At 43.2% G+C, this 20,639-nt stretch overlaps 1 protein-coding gene across 1 annotated transcript; it reads left to right on the top strand.

Annotated features, from left to right (window-relative positions):
- The first annotated feature begins 1,416 nt into the window (after positions 1-1,416).
- Positions 1,417-9,229, top strand: CMTM6 (CKLF like MARVEL transmembrane domain containing 6). The gene is made up of 4 exons (XM_054633650.2): positions 1,417-2,023; positions 6,854-7,030; positions 7,974-8,069; positions 9,064-9,229. Exons 1-4 carry the CDS (start codon positions 1,562-1,564, stop codon positions 9,217-9,219), a joined length of 891 nt encoding a protein of 296 aa, XP_054489625.2. The 5' UTR covers positions 1,417-1,561; the 3' UTR covers positions 9,220-9,229.
- Positions 9,230-20,639: the final 11,410 nt, after the last annotated feature.

The following is a 20,639-nucleotide window of genomic DNA, read 5'->3' as shown; positions in this document are numbered from 1 at the left end:
TGCCCTGCTCATTTGCCTCCCAAGCCAATTCCTGCAGCCAAACATTGTTTGTGACAGTGGCAGGTCTGTATGATCCTGTCTAGGGACACTGTATTCCCCTGGATTGTGTTTTCTTACTGGGAGAAGCACACAGCCTGCTGGTACACACTCAGCAGGGAGCACGGCCCAGCTGCTTTGGTCTGGCCCATACTTCTGCATCTGCCCAGTTAAGGGGGTGTCCTGCCAGAGCTAAAAGTAGCCCCAGCCTCATGGGGCTCTGTAGCACATTCCCACTGCACTGTGTGGCTCCCAAACAGAAGCAGTATCTGAACAGCCTGACCTGTTCCCTAAGCAGGCAATCTGCTCCTATACAGCTAATGTTAAGCAAGCAAATCTCCTCTTTTTCAACCTGTAGCAATTTTCCATTTCTTTGAATTTAAACAAGTAAATTGAACTTGACTACAAAGGACCCTAATAGCTCTGTGGGTAATACATCAATAATATAGAAGCAAACATAACACACCTTTGCTTACGTATAGAAGGTTCAATCTACTGTAGGCCACAAAAACTTTTATAGTTACTTTTAAAAGCTGACCTGGGCTAAGGTATGGGAATATATTAGAAGAGGGTTGGTGATATGAGTATTTTCTCATTCACAACAAGGAATGTCTTCAAAGACAATGATTCTTCTCCTGTACTCAGAACTGGTGAGGCCACACCTCGAGTGCCCTGTCCAGTTCTGGGCCTCTCAATTCAGGGAGGACATTGAGGTGCTGGAGTGAGTCCAGAGAAGGGCAGCTGAGCTGGTGAAGGGTCTGGAGCATGATTCCTGTGAGGAGCAGCTGAGGGAGCTGGGATTGTTTAGCCTGGAGAAAGGGAGGTTCAGGGGTGGCCTTACTGATATCTAGAACTGCCTGAAAGGAGGTTGTAGAAAGATGGAGATCAGGATCTTCTCTCAAACAACTCATGACAGGACTAGAGGACATAGCCTCAAGCAGCACCCAGGGTAGGTTAAGGTTGGACATTAGGAGGAATTTCTTCCCAGAAAGAGTGTAAGACACTGGAATGGGCTGCCCAAGGAGGTGGCAGAGTCACTGTCTGTGGAGGTGTTTAAGGCAAGACTTAAACACATCGCACTCACTGCCATGGTGTGGTTGACACAGTGCTGGTGTTCGGAGTTGATGATCTCAGAGGGTTTTTCCAATCTAACTGATTATGTGAATGTAACCAGGCAAAGCTTTGTCTTAACCCCTCTCTTTTGATACCGTAATCTCGTGTCACAAGTGAATACTCGTGTAAACTTTACTTACCAAACTCCTGTTGGCGAACTAAGCCCGGACTGGGCCTGAGGCGGCCCCGCGGTCCGGGCCGTCCCTCACGCTCCCGCCCGCGGCCGCCAGGGGGCGCCGCCGGCAGCGCCTTTGTCCCGCCGGGACCAACCGTCGGTGCAACCGCCGCCCCCCGGGGCCCCCGGGCTCCCCGGGGCCTCTCGCCCTTCCCGTTCCCGTTCCCATCCCAAAGGGGCCTGCCGCCCCCTTTGTTGCGGTTTTTCCCAGATGGTAGCCGGCGGCCCGGCCCGGCCATGGAGAAGCGGGCCGCCTACAACCAGACCACGCAATCGGAGGCGTCCCGCCGCCTGCCGCCCGTTTTCTTGAGGTGTTTTGCAGCCGGCAGCCGGCGGCCCGGCCCAGCGAGGGAGCACAGCTCCGCCTACAAGCAGACCACACAACCAACGGCGTCCCGCTACCTCCCCAGCTTTTTCTTGAGCTGTTTTCCACCTGGGAGCCGGTGGCCCGGCACCGCCGGGGAGTACAGCTCCGCCTTCAAGCAGACCACGCAACCGGAGGCGAAGACGCCCTGCCGGCCTCTCTTTTGCTTTCGGTTTTTTCCAGCTGGGAGCCGGCGCCCCGGCCCGGCCATGGACGGCTCCCCCGTCTACAACCAGACCACGGAACCCGAGGTGAAGAGGCCCCGCCGCCTCCCCTTGGGCTGCACCCTGCGGCACCTGCGGGGATGGCGGCTGGCAGTCAAGGTGTTCCAGACGGTGAGTGCCTCCTCCCCTCGCCGTGCGGGACGTGCCGGGCCTGGCGTGGAGGGAGCACCCCTGGCAGGATCTCCCCCGGGCCGGGGAGAGACTCACAGGCTGCCGGGGCTGAGCCCGGCGGGGCGGGGGTACCCCAGTCTGGGATGGAAACGAGCGTGTTGTGGTGACCTTCGCCTTTAGGACGGTCCCCTACCGCTTAAAAATTAAACTCCTCGGTGAACCAGGGCAGGCTGAGGAGATGGCCGCACACAGGCTTCGAGAGAATGGATTCTGCCTGTCGGAAAAGGCTCCGCCGGGAAGGTGTCCTGACTTAGGACGTGGCATGGGCATGGAGTCACTAAAATTGTGCAGACCTGTAACTCAGGTGGAAAGCTGGCATGGTGCCTTATAATGCTGGTTCAAAGTGGTTTATGGTGGGGAAGTGGTGGGAGTGTTTCTTCCTCGTGTCCGAGCTGCAGGAGTAGGTGCCGACACTGGATGGTGCCCGCGTCGTGCGCCCGAGGCTCGGTGCTGCAGCCGCCGTGGTCCTTAAACACCGCCCGCCCTGGCTAAAATCAGAGGGAAGCTTCGCAGGAAATGTAGCGGCTTCTTCTGAGGGCCGCATTGTACGAAAACAGGAGGAAGAAGCCTTTGGTTGAACTTCACCATAGGGCAGTAGAACTGGGAAGGGCATTGCTGGGTCATGAGCTCCAGACCTTCCTCTCTTGCTGCTCCTGTAGCCCATTCTAAGCCTGTCAGTCTGGGCTGTCTGTGATAAAATTAAGGAGCCTATTTCTCCCGTGATTTGTGGTAAAAAATTGCACCAGAAACCCGTAATCATGGTGGCCTATTGCATGACGCATCACTTCATGTCAGGCAGCCCTGGGCTCACCAGGAAATAAAAGGCTTATTTTCTGCCTTTGATACATATTGTTGCTCCTGAATCAAGCAGCTGGGCTCCTGCTGCAAGGTCCTGTTCAGTGTTTGGTGATGAGCTCTTCCAAAATGTACCAGTGTGAGTGCTGGTAAGGATATGGGGAGCATCACTCTTATGTACTAGCAGGGAATGAGGGAAACCCTTGGTGGTAAAGGGCAGCTGACTGCAAATGTGTGTCAGCCTACATTTTGCAGCCAACACAGTGGCTTTTTAGTCAGATGTGTCATGCTTACAGGAATTGTAGGTGATTTCCAACCCTTTCTCGTTACTTCATCATTGCAGAAAACAGGACGTTTGGGTTTTAAGCTTCATCTCACACACAGTCAAAACCCTCAACCAGAAATGTAATATTCTTTAGTGTTTGTAAAGTGGTAACACTGCCAAAAATAAAGTTTTCTAAGAGTGTTTAAAACAAAAATCACACCCAAGAATGCTTTAAATAAATATAATGGAACATAAACTTTTAATTAATCTACTGGAGATTGTTAAAGCAAGATCTGCTGGGTTCTGTTCCCTAACAAGTGGAATGTTTATATAAATAGGTTCATTGACTAAAATAAAATAAGTGATTATATAGGCAAATCTACTGATGTACCAAAGCCTTAAACTGTTTAATTATTTAAATGCTTTCTAAGTAGAAAAAAAGAAAATTTATCATTATCCTAGACACGATGGATAGCTGCTTAACATGTTCTTAAATAAGCAACAGTTTGTGGCCTGAACCCATTAGTCAGTGAGAGAAAAAAAATGGAGTTATAGTTGTCCACCCTCCTAATTTCCAACATTTTTCCCTCCTTTTTTGTAACCTTTATCAAAATGCAGAGATCTGGAGGTCTGGGTCAAAACACTTTAAACAAGCCCTGGAAAGTCCTGAAGTTGGAAGCCTCTGTCTTTGCAGTAAAAGGTTCCTGTTCCGGGAAAGAGTTGATTTTGGAAATGTCAGTGATGGTCATTACCTTCTGGCTTTGTGTTACAACAGTGATTGTTACTGGGATTATGCCCTGATAATTGCTGGGGTGGACTGCTAAACAGGGTGTTGCAATCAGAAAGTGGGCTCTGTTCACTGTAGAGGTGATCAAGGGTTTTATAAAACACTCTGAAATCACCTGCAGAAAACTGGCTTCTAGACCTAAGAAACACTTTTCTTCAGATGAATAATGGCATGCTCTGTAACCTTAGCCAGTTCTTTTGAGCAAATGAAACAAGGAAAATGTCGCTGCTAAAAGTCACAAATATGAGTGCCCAAAGGATGCTGGGAGTCATGTTATTGCACAGGTTTCTAGGATGTTGTTGTTTTGTTTGTGTGGGGTTTTTTGGTTTTTTTTTTGGTTTTTTGTTTGTTTGTTTAAATAGGTGGAATGTTTTCGTTAGTCCATGACTGGTTCAAATTCAGCACAAAGGTAAATGGCACAATGTGTATTGTGCCAAGATTGAGGTAGAAACTAATTCTTACCTAAAGCAGGACAAATTGTCATCAATTATTGTTTAACTTGAGTCAAAATGGCCTGGCTGGAAAGGAAAATTGTAATTCAGGCTTAAAAATCAGCTCCTTTTTGAGCTGTTAATGTTCTGTAGTAGCCTGAACTGTGCAAACTTAATAGAGAATTAATATCTACCTGAAGAAGATTTTGTACAGAGAATCTCAGTACCTCCCAGATGCCAAGCATCTTCACAGGATTGCTGGCAAGTTCATTGATCTGCTCTATTTTCGTAGCAGTTCATTTGTTAAATTCTTTTGTAGCAATTCACTTGTTAAATCTTTATGAAACTGACATTTGTTTAGAAACTTCCAACAGTAATGTCAGTGTCAATGAATAATTTTTTGCTGGTAAGAGACAGATGAAGATGTTTAATTTCTGGTGTATATACAGACATGACTAATAACAAAATTTTAAAAATGCAAAACAAGTGCTTCTTCAACAGTGCTTTTGGTGTTGAAAATTTTTAATTTTTGGTGGCAGGAGGACAACAGAGGAATACCTTTTTTTTCCTGAAAGTGATATCAAAGAGCAAGTTAAGAAATCCAAGCAGATTCTGGCATCTTATAAGTGTCCTGCTGATACATTAACTTAATCAAAGCACTTACTCAAAGTTCTTCAAGCCAACTTTTTTTAAATTGATGTACTCTATTTTATTACTCAGCTTATTAATAAAAAAATTGAATATCGACTTGGACAAGTCCCACACAGGATTGTACTTGGTAAATCTCAGTTATTTGACACTGAACCCTTTATAACTGCTCTTTGAGTGGGACTTTTTTCAACTTGTACACTCAGTAGAGAAGCTTTTTTCAGCTATTTAGATCATATTATGGTTATCTGGACACATACTTTCTTTTAAGGACAGGTTTATTTTCTTTCTGCTTTGTTTCAGCCCAAGTGAAAGTGATGACTTTCTGTTTCCAGTGCTTATAAAAGAGATAAGTTTTCATGTACAGTGCTATCTCATAGCTGACCTTGTGAAAAATGTGAAATTGAAAGTCAATGGATGCAGTTATAAGCCCATGTTTTGAAATGAAAAAAAAAAAACAAACCAACAAAAAAAACCAAACAAAAAACCCAAACCATAAAAACTGGAAAGTCAGAGTTTAAAACATTCCTGGACATTGTAGTTCACTGGCTTAGGTGCAAGGGCTGCTGAGAAGTTTGTGTTGTCAACCAGTGTGGGAGAGAAAGGAAGCATGAGGAGGCCTGATAGTTTCCCCTATTGATGTTTCCCAGCTCCCATTCTTTCTCTTTCTGAGCTCCTGTTTACTTTATATTGTTGCATTTCCAAAACATGGTTCTCCAAAGTGCTCTTCTGAACCTCTCTTAGTAAGGGGAATTTACACTCCCTACTGCTAAATTGTTGTTCTTGTTTTTACTGTGAGAAAACTGAAACCAAAACTGATGTTTATTTTCCAAGAAAAATTCTGAATCTTAAATTTAGGTTTTTATTTTTTTTTAACAAAGAACTGTCAACTTCTTTATTGCCCACATACTCTTATTAAAAATACATGTCATTCTCATATCAGTCTCAGTTTTATGACCCAGTCTGATTCCTGTTTGGGGTTTCATTTTAATTTGGTGAACTCCTTATATGAAGATCTGTAAAGCTATGCCAAGTTTATGGGATGAAGGAAATGATGCTATTTATGGGATGAAGGAACTAGCAAGAAGTGACCAAAATAAGCGAATGGTTAAATAAAGCAATAGTCTTTCTTGTATGATAAAACAGTAGAAAATCCAGCAGCAGGGATATGGTGACCGTATAGGAAGTAAGGCATGTTCTTTTCTCAAAACACACTGTGGGCAGGAAGGTGAAGATAGAGCTCTGCATAGATTAAACATTGTCCAGCACACTTGAACAGAGTGTAAGGTTTCAGTTCCTACAAGAGCAGTTGAGCTTCTGTCATTACTGGGTCACAAACATGTGAGTGTTGGGTTCGTGGACTTCCTCTGAAGTTTTATCAAGTGAGGTAACATCTGCTGTGAACTTTTAGGGAGGTAGCTGAGTGTGTCAGGGCTGTCCAGTTTCCCCCACTGCCCTGAACCCAAATACATTCAGAACTGAGTGCAGCTGTATGTCCTAAGCAGCAGCATTTTACAGGATGTGTGTTCTCCATGCTGCCTCATCTCCTTCAAACTGGCAGTTGCACAAAACAGGAATCTTGTCTGTCTAATCAAGAAGCCCCTGTTTGGCTGTGTGCTCAGCTTACCTGAGTGTACTTTATGGACCACCTTTAACAACCAAGTGTAAACCATGTCATTGTATAATTATTTCTGTCTGTAAGAAAATAGTGTGGAACTTCACCAAACTCTTTGTAGATTGAGAGTTTTTGTCACAGCTAGCTTTATTAATCTTGGTATCAGCGATGTGTGTTTGTTGAAGATGTTAGAGACTTGATCCAACTCAAGCATGTTATTTGTTTGCAGATTTTCTCTTTAGTGGCTGTTGTTTGTGAAGAACTCGTGGAAGAATGCGCCAACTGTAGTGGACTTTACTTCTTTGAATTCATAAGCTGCAGTGCTTTTCTTTTGAGCCTCCTGATTCTGTATGTGTATTGCACTGATTTGTATGAATCACTGGGGGAAGATAAAGTGCAGAAACTGGTAAGAAAACTTTTTTTTTGGAAAAACAAACCATTTCTTCTAAGTGCATAGTCTGCTGTTGAGTAAAAAACTTATGCAAAATGAATCTCCTTTTCTTCTCCATATAAAGGGTAGAATAAAGTATCTTATAGTTTAAAAATGAGCCAACTTTGAGAGTTTATATTGTCATATTTGTCAAAGCTGGCTACCTGCAGGATTTTGGGACTTGTGTGGAAAAGTCTTTCCACATTAATGCTGCTAGTACTACAGCATAGCCATTGCTGATCTGTACGCATGTGGAATACAGTTTACCACCAGCATGATGCTTGCAATTAAAAAAAAAATTAAAAAGTTTACCCTATCTATTTTCCTACTGAGTGTAGACTACTTCCTTTTTGGCAATAATCATAGCTCGTTACAGTTACAGTTTATGGCTTCGTGCTTCAGATGATCCAGCAGTGGGAGAAAGTTGCTCTGTAAAGTCAGTAGGAACGTTATTCCTTCTCACAAGTGTCCCTTCCTATGTGCCTTCAGAGCAAACAGTGGTGTCTTTATGTGAGGATACAGATAAGGGAGTGTAGCAAAAGGTTTGAATGAGCACATTTACTTACAGTTTTCTGGTTTCTTAAATGTTTTATATAAGGAATAAAGCTACCATGGTTGTCCTGAGCTTGAATTTGATGGTGAAAAAAGGTTAGATGAAATTAATTAAATACTTTAAAAAGACAAAAAAAAAAAAAAAGGCAGACTCCTTTAAATAGATGATAATGCTGTTTAAATAGTTGTAATGTTGAATGTCATTTGGAATTTAGTTGTAAAATGTATTTTCTGAAGCTTCCACTACCATCAAAGTATCAAAACATAATTCACAGGCAGGTTAACTCAGCTGTTGTTATGATGTTCGTTCTTTTTAGGTAACCTATCTGCAGTTAAATTATATATATATTTTTATATGTATTTGCAGAATTTTTGGGCTGTGCCGGTCATAAGTGCCTGTTTTCTGTCAGCATCAATACTGTTTTCTGCAACCTGCAATGAGCCTGAAGAATTTGCTGCATGTGTAAGTCTTAAAATGGCAAGATTTACTTTGTATTTATCTGGTATATTATTTTCTCTCCCCTCTAAACTTCACTCAATTTGTAGAGAAGAAACTGGGCAGGGAATAGAGCTCAGTGCATTGTGATGTTTCAGGAGGAATTAGCTATTTCTCACATCTTCCAGAAACTTACCTCAGGAAATTCCTCACTTACCTGAGGCATTCCTCAGGGTTGCTGGAAAGTTGATGTGGAAAAGAAAGCAAGATAATTCTGTTCCATGGCAGCATCGGCTATTAGCGATACACACTTCTGTACAGTCATCTTATGTGATGTAGATCTATTTAGACCTAATAGTTTGAGCATAAATTAGGGGTCAGCTTTGCTTTTTTGGTACAGAAAAAATAAAAACGACTGTGATTTAATACTTATTAATGTCAAATTACTTTGGTCCAAAACAGTTGTGTAAAATTTAGGTAGAGTTAGAATAATGCATATGTTTCTTTCCTTGTTTGAAAAAAGCTGCCTTCTCTTTACCACCTCTCATCTTGCCATGACTGGTAACAAAATGTCGTTCACAAAATGTCATTTCATTCTCCCTTGCTGACCCAGGCTCTGCAGATCTTATCTTTCTTCATCTTCTGTGTGTTATTCTTCATTTACTCTCATCAATCAGCAGCCCTCTCTTGGATAAATAGTCTGCTATATGCTACTTTAATAACTGATTTTGGCAATGCAACTAATATACTTTTGCTATTAAAGGTTGATTAGAACACAGTATAAGGTTCACACTTGATTAAAAGAATGACAACTGTAAAAACTTCCCCAATCAATGTGCTAGAATTATGATTTCTGATCTGTGTCTAATTTAAATGAAACTATTGATTTAAGGAGGACTATAATCTTAATATTATAAGCGTTATTAATGTATATAAAATGGTACAGTGAATGTTTCCAAACAGTGTTAGAATAAATACTGTTTATGCATTTTGAAATCACATATTTCTGTCCTTTTCACAGGTATTTGGATTTTTTGCAACTGCTGCATTTGCAGCTGAATTTGTTATAGAGCTCTGTCTCAGACGAAAACAAAAACAGAACACCGATGGACGCCCTGAAAAGCCTGGTAACGCTCTGAGTGCCACAGAAAACCAGCCATTGAATAAACAAAGATAACTTCCTGAAATTGTTTCTTTTTTTTTCTTTTTTTTTTTTTTTTAACTGGAGCAAACTAAAATGAACTTTCAGTGCACTGTAGGTAACAACTTCTGTTTCTTTCTTCTAGTCAATTTTGTACACATTGCTCATCACAAACTTTTATGGATTCTTGGTCAGGTAATGGCATCTTGGGCATCATGTTCTAAGGTACCTGGTCCTGCCACCTGCTTGGATGACAGGTACTAAAAACCTTGGGTCTAAACAGATTAACTTCAGAACAGTAGTGTGCTGATTTGATTTTGACAGAGATGACTAATAAAGGTTAATGTCTGAGGCATAAATTCTGACCTATAACCTAAAGATATTTCCTGGTTAAATGGACCAGATGTTTCTGTTGTGAGTTAAAAATTAGCACAGCAGAATTCATTTTTGTACTTCCTGGTGAAACTGAGTGCAAAAGGGATACCTAACTGGAATTTACAGGAATGTTTATCCTTAAGTAAGGGGTTTTGGGTTGTTTTTTACTAGTCCTGTGTCTCAGTTCTGTCTATGGAGATCAGTTTAATGTTATAATGACTGTAGGGAGTTTATGGGGAAGGTAATGTAAATGGTATATTGAGAGACAGTTTTGCACCCCATGATTGTCAAAGTTTGGACTTGTATGCCAGAATCTTCTTTCAGATGGTTTCAAAAGCTGTAACATTTGCAGGAAGAAACTTGAAAAGCCAGCAGTGGGAGGAATAAGATAAAGAATAAGTATTTTACATGAAGCAACCCCAGAAGCAGCAATCTGAATATCAATGGAAAAAACCTTAGAGCATGTTGGTTCTACTCTGGTGAATATTACTTGCAAGGTTAATGCCATATGCAGCTTGTTTATATATAGATAATGCTAAGTTTTGCCAGAATGGTTTTAAACCTCACCATTTTCTGTGTTTATAGATATGGCAGTAGCTTGAGACTCCTTGCTGCTGACTAGCTCAGTTGGTAAACAGGTAAATAAGCACTTGTCTCCTTGATCTGTTTTGCAAGCAACAGTCTGTAGACTGCAAGGAAAACTATTGATGGGACACGTATCGGACAAGTGACGGATGTGTCAGACCAGATGTTGATGGCTGTAAAAGAAATGAAGTGCTGAAAAAGCATTTTTCTGATGTCTGAGTTAAAAGCAAGACTGCTATGCCTCTCTTAAGAGGAAAGCTTTCAAAATCAGAGCAAATTACTGAAAGTCAGGAGATGTTCCAAAATAGCCAAGCAAATAAGAAAAACCTGATTGATGCTTGAGCCATTTGCTGTGTCTCCCAGGGGTTAACTGTATTTCACCGGTATCCCAACCTGGCGTGTTCCCAGTCCTGTAACCTATTGTGGCAGCATTGAGACCAAGCCCTCCAGAAACTGCCTGAGCTGTATTTAGGAAAGGAAGAGGAAGCTGTTTTAAGACAAAGGACTGTAGTAGCAAGTCAAAATTGGTTTTTTTCCCATTGCTGCCACTTTCTGATGAGTGTGATTTTGTGATGTTCTGTCTCTCTATGGCCTGAGACTACACTTTGCTTGGAGGATGCCAAATTTTGCTGGGTGCTGTGAAGCACCAAATTAAAGCCACAGCTTGGTTTTAGAACTATACATAGAAGAGATACTTCATAGAATTTTCTGTGTTGTAAAGGAGAAATGCTCTTTGGACTGGCTTTTTTTTTTTTTCCATGTATTTATTAGTGTCTGTTTGCACTAAAGTCTGATTTCAGTCAGTGCTTGCTGTAGCTGTCTCTGATAACTGGGTAGATTAGAGATGTTTGGTTTACAAGCAGTGTTACCGGTGATACAAAATACCCATAATGAAAAATATCTCCTCTATGATCTGCAATGTCTTACTCTGGGGACCATGCCCATATAACTAATATTCCAACAGTCTTGTTTTGGTTTCTTTTTATTGCCTAGAGTCCTGCTGAATTTTTTTTCCACACCAAAATATTTATAGTCTTTAAATCTTTATCTGTAATTGGTAGCTGTAAATATAGTGTAAGAGCAACACTGTGCTGCTAAGTATTTATTAAGCAATGCAGCACTGTGAAAGGACTTTTATCTTGAGGTAATTTCTCCTGTTATTTTTCTCAGCCCAAAGATAAGTTAATGGAAGTCTAGGTTTTGGCTGGTTTTTTTTTTCTATAGGCTTTTCCCCACCTAAGTGATGTGTTACTGATGTCCATTCTTGGAGATGCAGAAAGGGATCTGTAAAGTCATCTCCTGACCTTGGCAGTTTACCTGGCCATAGTCTGTCACATAGTAGTTAAATCCTAGGAGCAAGTCACAGAATGGTTATAGGTTTAAGGCAGTTGCCTAAAATGTTGCTTCCAAAGCAGTTGTTGGCTAACATGCATGATAGTGCTGTTAATCCTTGCACCTTGTAAGATGTTTTTGCTCTGTTTTAAAATAGATGAGAAGCAGATTTGCGCGTGTGTGTGCTGTTTTCTGCTTCTGTGAGGTTATTTTTTTGACTGCTTTATCAGCTTCCTGTATCCTAGTTTTCCTTATCACTCCTAGGTCCTCTGCCCTCCCAGTCTAGGTGGGGGAGAGGCTTCCTTGCTGCAGTGACTGAGCAGACTTGTCTGCAGTCTTAACATGCCCCTTTGATGCCTCTGGTGTCAGGTGCTGGCTTTAAATGTCTGTCTCTTAATTAGACTGATCCTAGAGAATGCTGTTGGAGCTGGATTAAATGTCTGGTTCTGCAGGAGCTCTGTGTGTATGCTGGATGCCTCTTACTCCTCGTGCTCTGTCAGCAAAGCCCTTTGCTTGTTTCCCAGCCTGCTTCTGATGAAATCAGCCAATCTTATTTAAACCACCTATTTAAATTGCTTCCATTAAGGTGGCTGATTTTGGCTTAAGCACATTAAGGATTGTTCAGGAGAGTGATGGGAGCTCTGGCAGAAGTGCTGTTAGATTCAACTGCCTCAAATTTCTTCTGTTAGCAAAGTGAACATCTCTGCACATCATAACTGGTAGTAAAGCCTGTTGGAAAGAAGCAGCTGGCCCAGTACATCTATCTGGGGATTGTCTTCTCCATTCTTCACCACAGTGCTTGGCAGTGGTGTTGGAGCCTGCTTGGACACTCAGCTTTGGTGTTTTCCAGCTGAACCTGTCAAGCTTAAGGCTCTGTAACCACTTTCAAAGCTTTTTTGCAGTGCCTTGAGAATCAGTGGAGAGGATTTTTCAGGATACAGTCGCTGGACTGTGAAATTCTGCTCTCAAGATCTGTACTGGGCATTGCATAGATTTTGAATGTTAATTTTTGTGTTTGATGTTTAGCCCACGTTAAAATCACAGTGCTGCCACTTCTGAGTATGGGAAGGAATTGTGCCTTACTGCCTGTACCCTGTGCTTGAAAAGAGCAGGGAAACGTTGTGGTCTCCAACCTGAAAGAGCAGTGAATGATCTCACACAATTCTCAGAGCTCTGCACTAAATGGTTTGGCATAATGGCTGTCGTGGTGATCCTTGTTCAAATTTGTGCAATAAAGTACCAAGCTTTCAACACAGAAGGGAAATTCTTAGTGAAAATTTTCAAAGGTTCTATAAAATTCTAGCAAATAAAGATGCTGATAGTGCCTTCAAGATGAAAATTCATTTTTGTTTTAGTCTATTGCTGTAAACATAAGCAGCTCTCTTGATATTAAATTTTATGCTGGACAGAGCTATATGTCACTTTTAATACCATTAAGAATTTAAGTGATTTTTTCATTATTATTAAAGCGAGATGATAATACATTAATTTTATATATATAAAGCAAGAATTTTGTAGTTTCCAGTGTTCCCTTGAATTTCCATCTAAATAATTTTTAAATGCCTAAATATTTTTTTATCATTCTAAATCTGTGGTCTTTTTCAACACATTATGTTTTCTTGATCTAAGGAACTTTATAAAATATTTTGTAATCATTTTTTAAAATAAAGGTTTAGTAAATAAGTGTGTCTTGTTTTTGCTGCTATGATTTGGTGTTGCTGTGTACTTTTCCCAAAACCAGCCATAGGAAATAACATCATTCTTTTGTTCCTGGTTTGGAGGAAAGAGCTTGCATTGTGTTTGCCTGTTCCTGGGGAAGAGGGTCCAACTAGCTGGATATTCTCACTTGAAGTTCCCAGGAAAAAAAGTTCTGATAAGGTCAGTATTGCCCCTGACCACAGGGTCCAGCCTAAGTAGTTTGCAGTAGCTTTTACGTGTGGTCTGTAAGTTCCTGTGAGAAGCACAGTCAGGTGCTGCTTCCTATTGTCTTGATTCCATGGAACTGAAAAAATAAAGGGGCAGACTTGCTAAAGGAAGGAGCACAACCTAACAAAAGGTGTTGAGAGCAAATAATTCTGGTGTGAAAAACGCAGGTCATTGACTTCTTTGGCTGAGGGAGAGCCACCTGATCTTTAAAAAATTGTTTGGCTGATTGTCAGTGGTAAAGGGTGAGGAAAAGGAAGCAAACCTGCATGTTTTGCTTTTTGGCAGGGGAGCACTTTTTAGTTTCATAGTCCTGCAGATTACTTATTACCTGGTGGTCATCTTGTATGCAGGAGGAGAATGATGCTTCCTTCATCGTTGGCACAGAAACTGGAGTGCCACAGTATGCTTTTCTTTATTTTGTAACACGAAAAGATGAAATCATTTTAAAGATGAAATTGTCTCTTTGATGAAGTTGCCAGAGATTAGTGTAATTGTAAGGACTCAAAAGGGAAAAAGGTCTCAAATACTTTTAATTACCTAGATGCAAGAAAACAGTCAAGGCAAAATGTTGTATTAGAAAGGTATGCCAGTGGTGGATTTTACACCATGAGAACATAACTCAGAAATACTAGATTTAATAATTTGAAGCTTGACCACACAGTTTAAATCGTGTTATTGCTAGAATCATAACAACCCCCTTCTCAGGAGCCTAATCCAGGCTGGCTCACTGTAAATGACAGAATGTAGTGCAGCAGGGCAGAATATGGCCTGGTAGCACGCAGCTTTCCTTTGTGAGTGCACAGGCACCACCTGGTCACTGTCTGTGCATCCCTCGGCCCAGGCACAGATGTGTTTCCTTGCTTTGGGGTTTTCTCCTTCCAGGGAGGAGCAGGACCAGCCACCTGCTCTCTCACACAGCTGCGGTCATGCAGGAGCCAAGCGAGGGTCGCTACTTGGCTGGGCTTTGGGCGTGGCTGCCCCTTGGATTGGGAATGGCTATTCTTAGCCCGCGGAAGGAAGCACAGGGAAGGGCAGAAATGTGTTTTGCCTTGTTCCCGCCGTCTGCACAGGAACGTGCCGAGAAGCTGCAGGAGGGAAGGTTGTCCACAAGAGGGCAAAAATGATCCTGGGATTGAAATTACTTGGTCTGAAGGACTCCGTCTTCCTCCCACCTGTATTTCCAGTGGGATTGAAGCCCCCAAGTCCTTCCATAAATTGAACTCTGCGTTTTAGGGATACTCTTTCCATTAATTTTCTTATTTCTCAATATGTAGCTTGAAGTATTTTTGGCAATATAATCTCATCAGTATTGTCCCAGGGAGATACTGTGCCTGAGCGGTTTGAAAGGGTTTTACATGCATTACTTGTGTTTTGTAACCTGCCAATAAATGTTTTTAAAAATGCAAGTCGAGCTTCAGCTGCATGACAGCACCAGCACTTAAAAACACTGCACTGCAGTCTTGGTGAACTTTGAGGTTTGTACTATGCTGTGGTTTTCAATGAAAGGTCTGTGGATCACAGGTGGGAGAGGAATGGAGTGGGGTGTACCTGTGCATTTCCTGGACTCTTAAGTTAAATGAGGGAAGCTTATTATCCAAAAATGCAAATTATGCATACTGGAAAAAAAATCAGGGCCCACAAACAGAAATGTTGGCAAGCATAGCTGTAAAGCATGCCAGACGGGACTTCTTGCAGTTCCAGTCCTCTCCAGGCATCCCAGTGAAACTTGCTTTGGCCAGCCCACGTGCCCTGATCACTTACTCAGTTTGTTTCTTATGACCTATTATCTCTTGGCTGAATTATTGGTGGGAAAATAAACAAGACTTGGCTGTTTTGAAGTTAGCAAGTCCTGAGGTGAGAGTCAGGCTTCATGAGGAGGTGACAGCACAAACACATTCTTCTGCAGCATGATGCATGCACAGCCAGATGGGGACAGCAAATCCCCAGTCAGGTATGCACTGCCTGATGTGCTGCACACAGGCAGGCACTATTCTGCAGTGCTAAGCTGGGGCTGAATGTCAGAGCTCTCTTTTTAGTCCTCACTTGGACTTACAGGAAGCATAACATGGGAAGACAAAAAGGATGACAACTTTTCTGTGACCATATGCTCTACCCTTGCTTAGAGAATGGTGCAATGTTGCTCAAAATAATGCAAGCCTGTCTGCACTACAGCCCTCCTTTTAGCTACTTCCTTTGCACCAGCTGTTCCTCTCCCAGAAATATCAGTGCAGACAAGATTCTGAAATCCCTGCTCATGTTGAGGTCTAGGGGAGGAAAGGGCAGTTACTTAATTGTTCTGTGATCTCTGCACTCCACTAACCAAAGGTGTGGAGCTGCTATCCTGATGTGAGCAGCAAGGCATCCTTATCCTCAGCAAAGAGGACAGATTCATCACTCCTATTTTCATTAACACCCATTTTCAGTCTCCTTTGCCTGCCTGCTCAGTTTCAAATGCTTTCAGAGCACTGGGATTTGATACTCATATTGCTAAAGCCTGGCTTCCCATTCCTGCACCTCAAACCTAAACTAAACCTCCCTATCAGTGCAACTCATAGCAACAAGAGCCTTGGCTAAATCTCTGCCTGCTGAGTTTCTCAAAACAGCTGGGATAAAGAGGCTGTGGAGGCCTTTCTGAGAGGTACAATACAGCTCTAGAAACAACTGGCTCATTAATGAAAGCCTGTTTTCTGCCTCATCGTCCTTTTGCTCAGAAAGGCTTGTTTTATGAATGAACCAATGTTGTCCTTGACTTGATACAGTTTTGGGGTTTTTTTTAATTGTAAACGCTTGTTTCTGGCAATTGTGCATCTCATTTGAGGGTAACAAGGGCATAATTATTCAGCTCTCATGCATCACAAACTGCTGAGCATGAGGTATTAATGGAGTGCTTTGCTGCCACCATAGCTTAATAGCTACAGCTGCAGCATTGTGCTCTTGTTTGGCAGGGGTTCATGGAAAAGGGGGATGCAGATCATTAAGCTTTATGTTAAGAGTGATTTACAGATGTAGCAATAACAGTAGACTATGCTAGACAGACAAAGCACTTCTGATGGAAAAGGAGCTGTTACACCAGCAGAGCTGTAATTCATACTAGTAGTGGTACAAAGCCCCCAGCACCAGTCCACCTCATATAACCCCCAATAATCATAATAAAGGAAAGTTTTGTTAGTGTAATTACAAATAGTGTAATTTGTTAGTGTGTGTGCTGGCAGGGGGAGGAGGGGAGTCATACCCTACCATCACAGCTGGCTTGCAGATGTAATAGAAGGAAGCTGCAAATGGGTGCTTCTGGCTGGCTACAGGCTTTAAGGTGGTATCAAACCCCTAGCCTGGTCCCTTTCCATCCACCCAGCTACAGCACCAGCTCTGTTATGTGCTGAGATACAAGTGCTGGAAGTAAAAGGTGAGTGTTGCCCCAGCTGCACATGGGAAGGTAAAAGCAGTGTCTCAGCTCCACCCTGAGATGTTCCAGCTGAGAGGCCACGCTGCCCTGGTAGCTGATGGAGGAAGAGGCACATCTAGAGGGTGAATCAGAGGGGAAGGGTAACTCCTGCACTCTGACTCGCTGCTATGATTCACTCTTGAGAAGAGATTCTTCTCTTCCTTCATCAGATGTGCAGGGGAGAGTCGCTGAGTATTAAAGCTAGTCCCATGCAAATGGTCTCCAAGATACACTGTGCTTTTTCCTGGGACAATGATATTTACTCTCTTTGAGCAGTAAAAATAGTGCAGAAGGAGTGCTGTCTCTAATTTTCTAGGCTGACCTCGTATGCCCAAGGGTTATATGCCTCCAGTCTACACCTAGGGAGTCTTCCTCCCCTCATTCCAGTTCCTTCTTGTTACCATTCCTCCTGTGCTAAGAGGGCTGCCTGTCTGTGTTGCTCTTCCTACACAAGTGCAAACATGTAAGAAAAGAACAAGTGGCTCAGACACAATTTAGCAATGACTCTCCATTAGTGGCCTGGGGATATTCCCCTCTGTGGGGAGGAATGCCCCATCACCCTGCATAGCTGCCACGGCGTTCACACGCACACCAGCTCTGCCTCAACAGCTCGTGTGCTCTCCTGGTCTTTCTGGGAACCCCTTCAGCACCCACAGAAACACACAGGTGCTTCCTTCACCCCCCACAGGACTGTTTGTCTACACATGCAAGCACAGAGCACTCAGCCTGCTCCTTTTCTTCTGTGCTATTCCCTCCTTCCCAGGTGCTTGGCTTGCTGCACACTCGCCTGCCCGCCTTTGCATGGCCCCAGCTGTCTGGAGTCCCCTGGGAGAAGGGCTCTGAAGTGACAGATGTGACAGTGCCTCTGTGCACCAGGCAGGGCTGAAATCACTGCAGGGCCAGGCAGAGTAACCGGGGGCTTTGTAGCACCAAGTGTTGGCACCAGGACACCTGGGCATTCCTGGGTTACATCACACTGCAGGCAGGACTTGTCACCGTGAGGAGGGCAGGACTGCTGTTCTTTGGCTTGGGCTTTAGAGGTGGCAGTTTATTCCTTTCAAGTGGTTGCTTGGTGTCTTGCTGTTATTCTAGGTCTGCAAACATCTAAAGAGCAATAAATGAAATTTACACAATCTTGGGCTCTCTGAATTCAAATCAGTCCAAGCCAGGATTATAAAAAATTAATTTTAATTGAAGCAAATTTATCTATGCCCTAATCCTTTTTTTCTGCTTCAAAAGTTTAGGCCTTTATGGCTGGCTAGTGCTCTGAAGGACATACTTCACCCAAATACATTTCTCATCTGAGAGCCAGTGTTTACCTAGTGACAAACCTGCTTTTGAAAACACTGTTGTGCCTTTCTGTAAGACTGTGGTTCAGCAATATGGAAAAACCAGGTGCTGCTGGAGGTGGAGTTATGCTCAGGAAGCAATACAAAAATGTTAATCCAAGGAACAGCACTGTTCTGAGCTGTTCCCTCAGGAAAGGTTGGTAGTGCTGCTACTCTGCAGTGACCCCTGGATTTTAGCTCCTTCATCTGCACTTTCTCTTTGAGCTCTGCCCTCATTCCTCACCATCACCACACAAAAAGCCAAGGTCCCTCACAGCCTCCTTTCAGGAGCCCTCCCTATCATACTGCTGTCCCCTGCAGCACAGTTCAAGCAGCCACAGTCAAATCAGACCTTTGACTATTCAGTGCTGGAATCTTAAAGCCAAGCTTTCACAGCACTAAGCCAGAACAATGCCAAGGATTTTGGTACCTAAATTCTGCCTTCCTGTAAAACTGAAAGCTCACCTGAAAAACTGAAAGCTGGTAGCCACCTCATCCCTGAGGCAGGTAACTCCTGTGATGCTGCAACTCTTCTAATTATTGTTTTCTTCTTCTTCCCTTGTTTTTTTCTTTTTTTCCCCTCTAACTTCCAATCTTCCCCACTGTGAAGTGCTGCTTCTGGGCATGCCAGACAGCTTCACTTTCACTATTAGTACAGCTCAGGCAGAGGTTTGGTAAAGGGCAAAAAGCAGACAGATTTTTTTTTTTTTTTGCCAGCTGCCCCAGGGCAGAGGGACTGGTTCAGGCACATGATGAGGGCTTGTTTGATCCTTAATAAATTGGCAAGTAGAACAGTGCAGATATGAGATAAGAATAGGATGAATCATCAGTTAATTAGAAATATGGTCTTTTTTTTATTTATTTTGTGCAAGCTCTGGGGTGGTGGGAACCCGCTGCGGATGCTGATCAGTCCCCAGTAACAAACACTGATGTGTACTTGCTACATTGGCTGTGAGAAACCAGTGTGCTGACCCAGGGGACCAGCTGAGGCTGATGGACTGGGCCCAGGGACAGGCAGAACAGAAATAAACTCTTGAGTAGCCTGCTGTGGGTAATCAGTGACCTCTGGAAAGGACATCATTCTTTTCCTGTTTTCCAGCTGCTGTTGTGCTGGAAAAAAGTAATTGTTCCTCTCCAGGAGAGGGAGATAACAAGCACTGGTGCCGCTTTCTGACCTTCTAGGGTTAGCAGGGTTTTAGCAGGGTTAGAAAAGCCCTGGGACCAGGGACTGGAACCAAGAGCCACCTGTTCCCAACAGGATGGCCTCCCAAGTGTGCAGCCCCTGTGTGTGCAGAGGAGTGAAAGGTAAGCCAAGGGCATGGCACTTGCACTTGCCCCAGTGTGAAACTTGAAACAGCCCAAACAGGTGGGTTGCTTGAGAGCACCCTAGAGCTTTGTGGTGAGGGCTCTCTCCTGCCACTGGGGTGTAAATCTCTGCAGGCAGAAAGAACAGGATGTAGGCCTCCCTTTCTCTGCTCCCCACTTCTCCCTGGCTCACACAACCAGCAGCACCTCCAGGATGCCCAGCAGGGCCCAGAGATACATAAATCCAGCTTTCCTTGGCTTTCTGATGGCACTCAGTCTAAAAGTAGGTCCATACTTTGCCCAAGCTGCAGGGATGGCCAAGGCCCCTGGCCAGCACACAGCCTCAGCAGCCCATGTGGCTCCATGCTGTCTCTAAGCACAGTGGAGCCCACAGCAATTTAAAATTAAACAGGGCAGAGCGTGTGGCAACTTGATGCCACATTCCACAGCCCGTGGTCAGGTCTCGTGCATCCTCCCCAGCTTTAGCAGAACAGGAAAATCCCAGACACAGGGTATAAAGTGCAGGCAAGCAGTAAAGAGACTTCTCTGTCACTCCAGGCAGATCTGCCCCTTAATAACCAGCACAGAAACTGTTAATATCTGCCACCACTTCTATTAGTGCACAAGGCACTCACATAATTTTCCCCTCATTAGCTTTCTATGGATGTTTGCACCTAGCTTTCTTCCATGGAGCATCATTTGACACCCCACCAGCACACATACACTTCCTTACCAGTTACCATTATCCTGGTGTCCTGCTACTCCCTTCAAATCCCACATAGAGAACTGTTTCCAAACAGTGCAACCAATTCTCAGCAACAGAAAAAGTGTGCAAGTTATGCAGGTCACATAACCTGCAGTGTCTTCATCCAGCACTGTGGTCCTCAAGCTTTTCAAAGCCACTCTTCCTCTTTTTTAAAAGTTTCATTTCCCCTTCTCATTTTCCCGGTTTCTACCTGACAAAAGCACCATTCACTCTCTAGCTTACCTCATGTCCCCAGAGCTCAAAGATGAGGTTTTGGTTTTCTCACAGTATGAAACAGTTTGTACTACCAAATTTTCTTCTCTCAACATTTACACTTTAATTTTTCAGTAAAAGCTGAATCTCAAACTCTGTGTAAGCTCAAAGGATAAACTACACTCATCTTGGAGCTGAAGAGGAT

This window comes from Agelaius phoeniceus, chromosome 1, assembly GCF_051311805.1.
Source record: "Agelaius phoeniceus isolate bAgePho1 chromosome 1, bAgePho1.hap1, whole genome shotgun sequence".
NCBI classification, from domain to species: domain Eukaryota; kingdom Metazoa; phylum Chordata; class Aves; order Passeriformes; family Icteridae; genus Agelaius; species Agelaius phoeniceus.
This window is presented reverse-complemented; position numbering and strand designations above follow the sequence as displayed.

Excerpts from the sequence above, each read along its gene's own strand:
- CMTM6 (XM_054633650.2), top strand. The coding sequence starts at position 1,562 with ATGGAGAAGCGGGCCGCCTACAACCAGACCACGCAATCGGAGGCGTCC. Across the intron at positions 2,024-6,853 it reads CAGTCAAGGTGTTCCAGACG|ATTTTCTCTTTAGTGGCTGT; the intron begins GTGAGTGCCTCC and ends ATTTGTTTGCAG. Across the intron at positions 8,070-9,063 it reads CTGAAGAATTTGCTGCATGT|GTATTTGGATTTTTTGCAAC; the intron begins GTAAGTCTTAAA and ends TCCTTTTCACAG.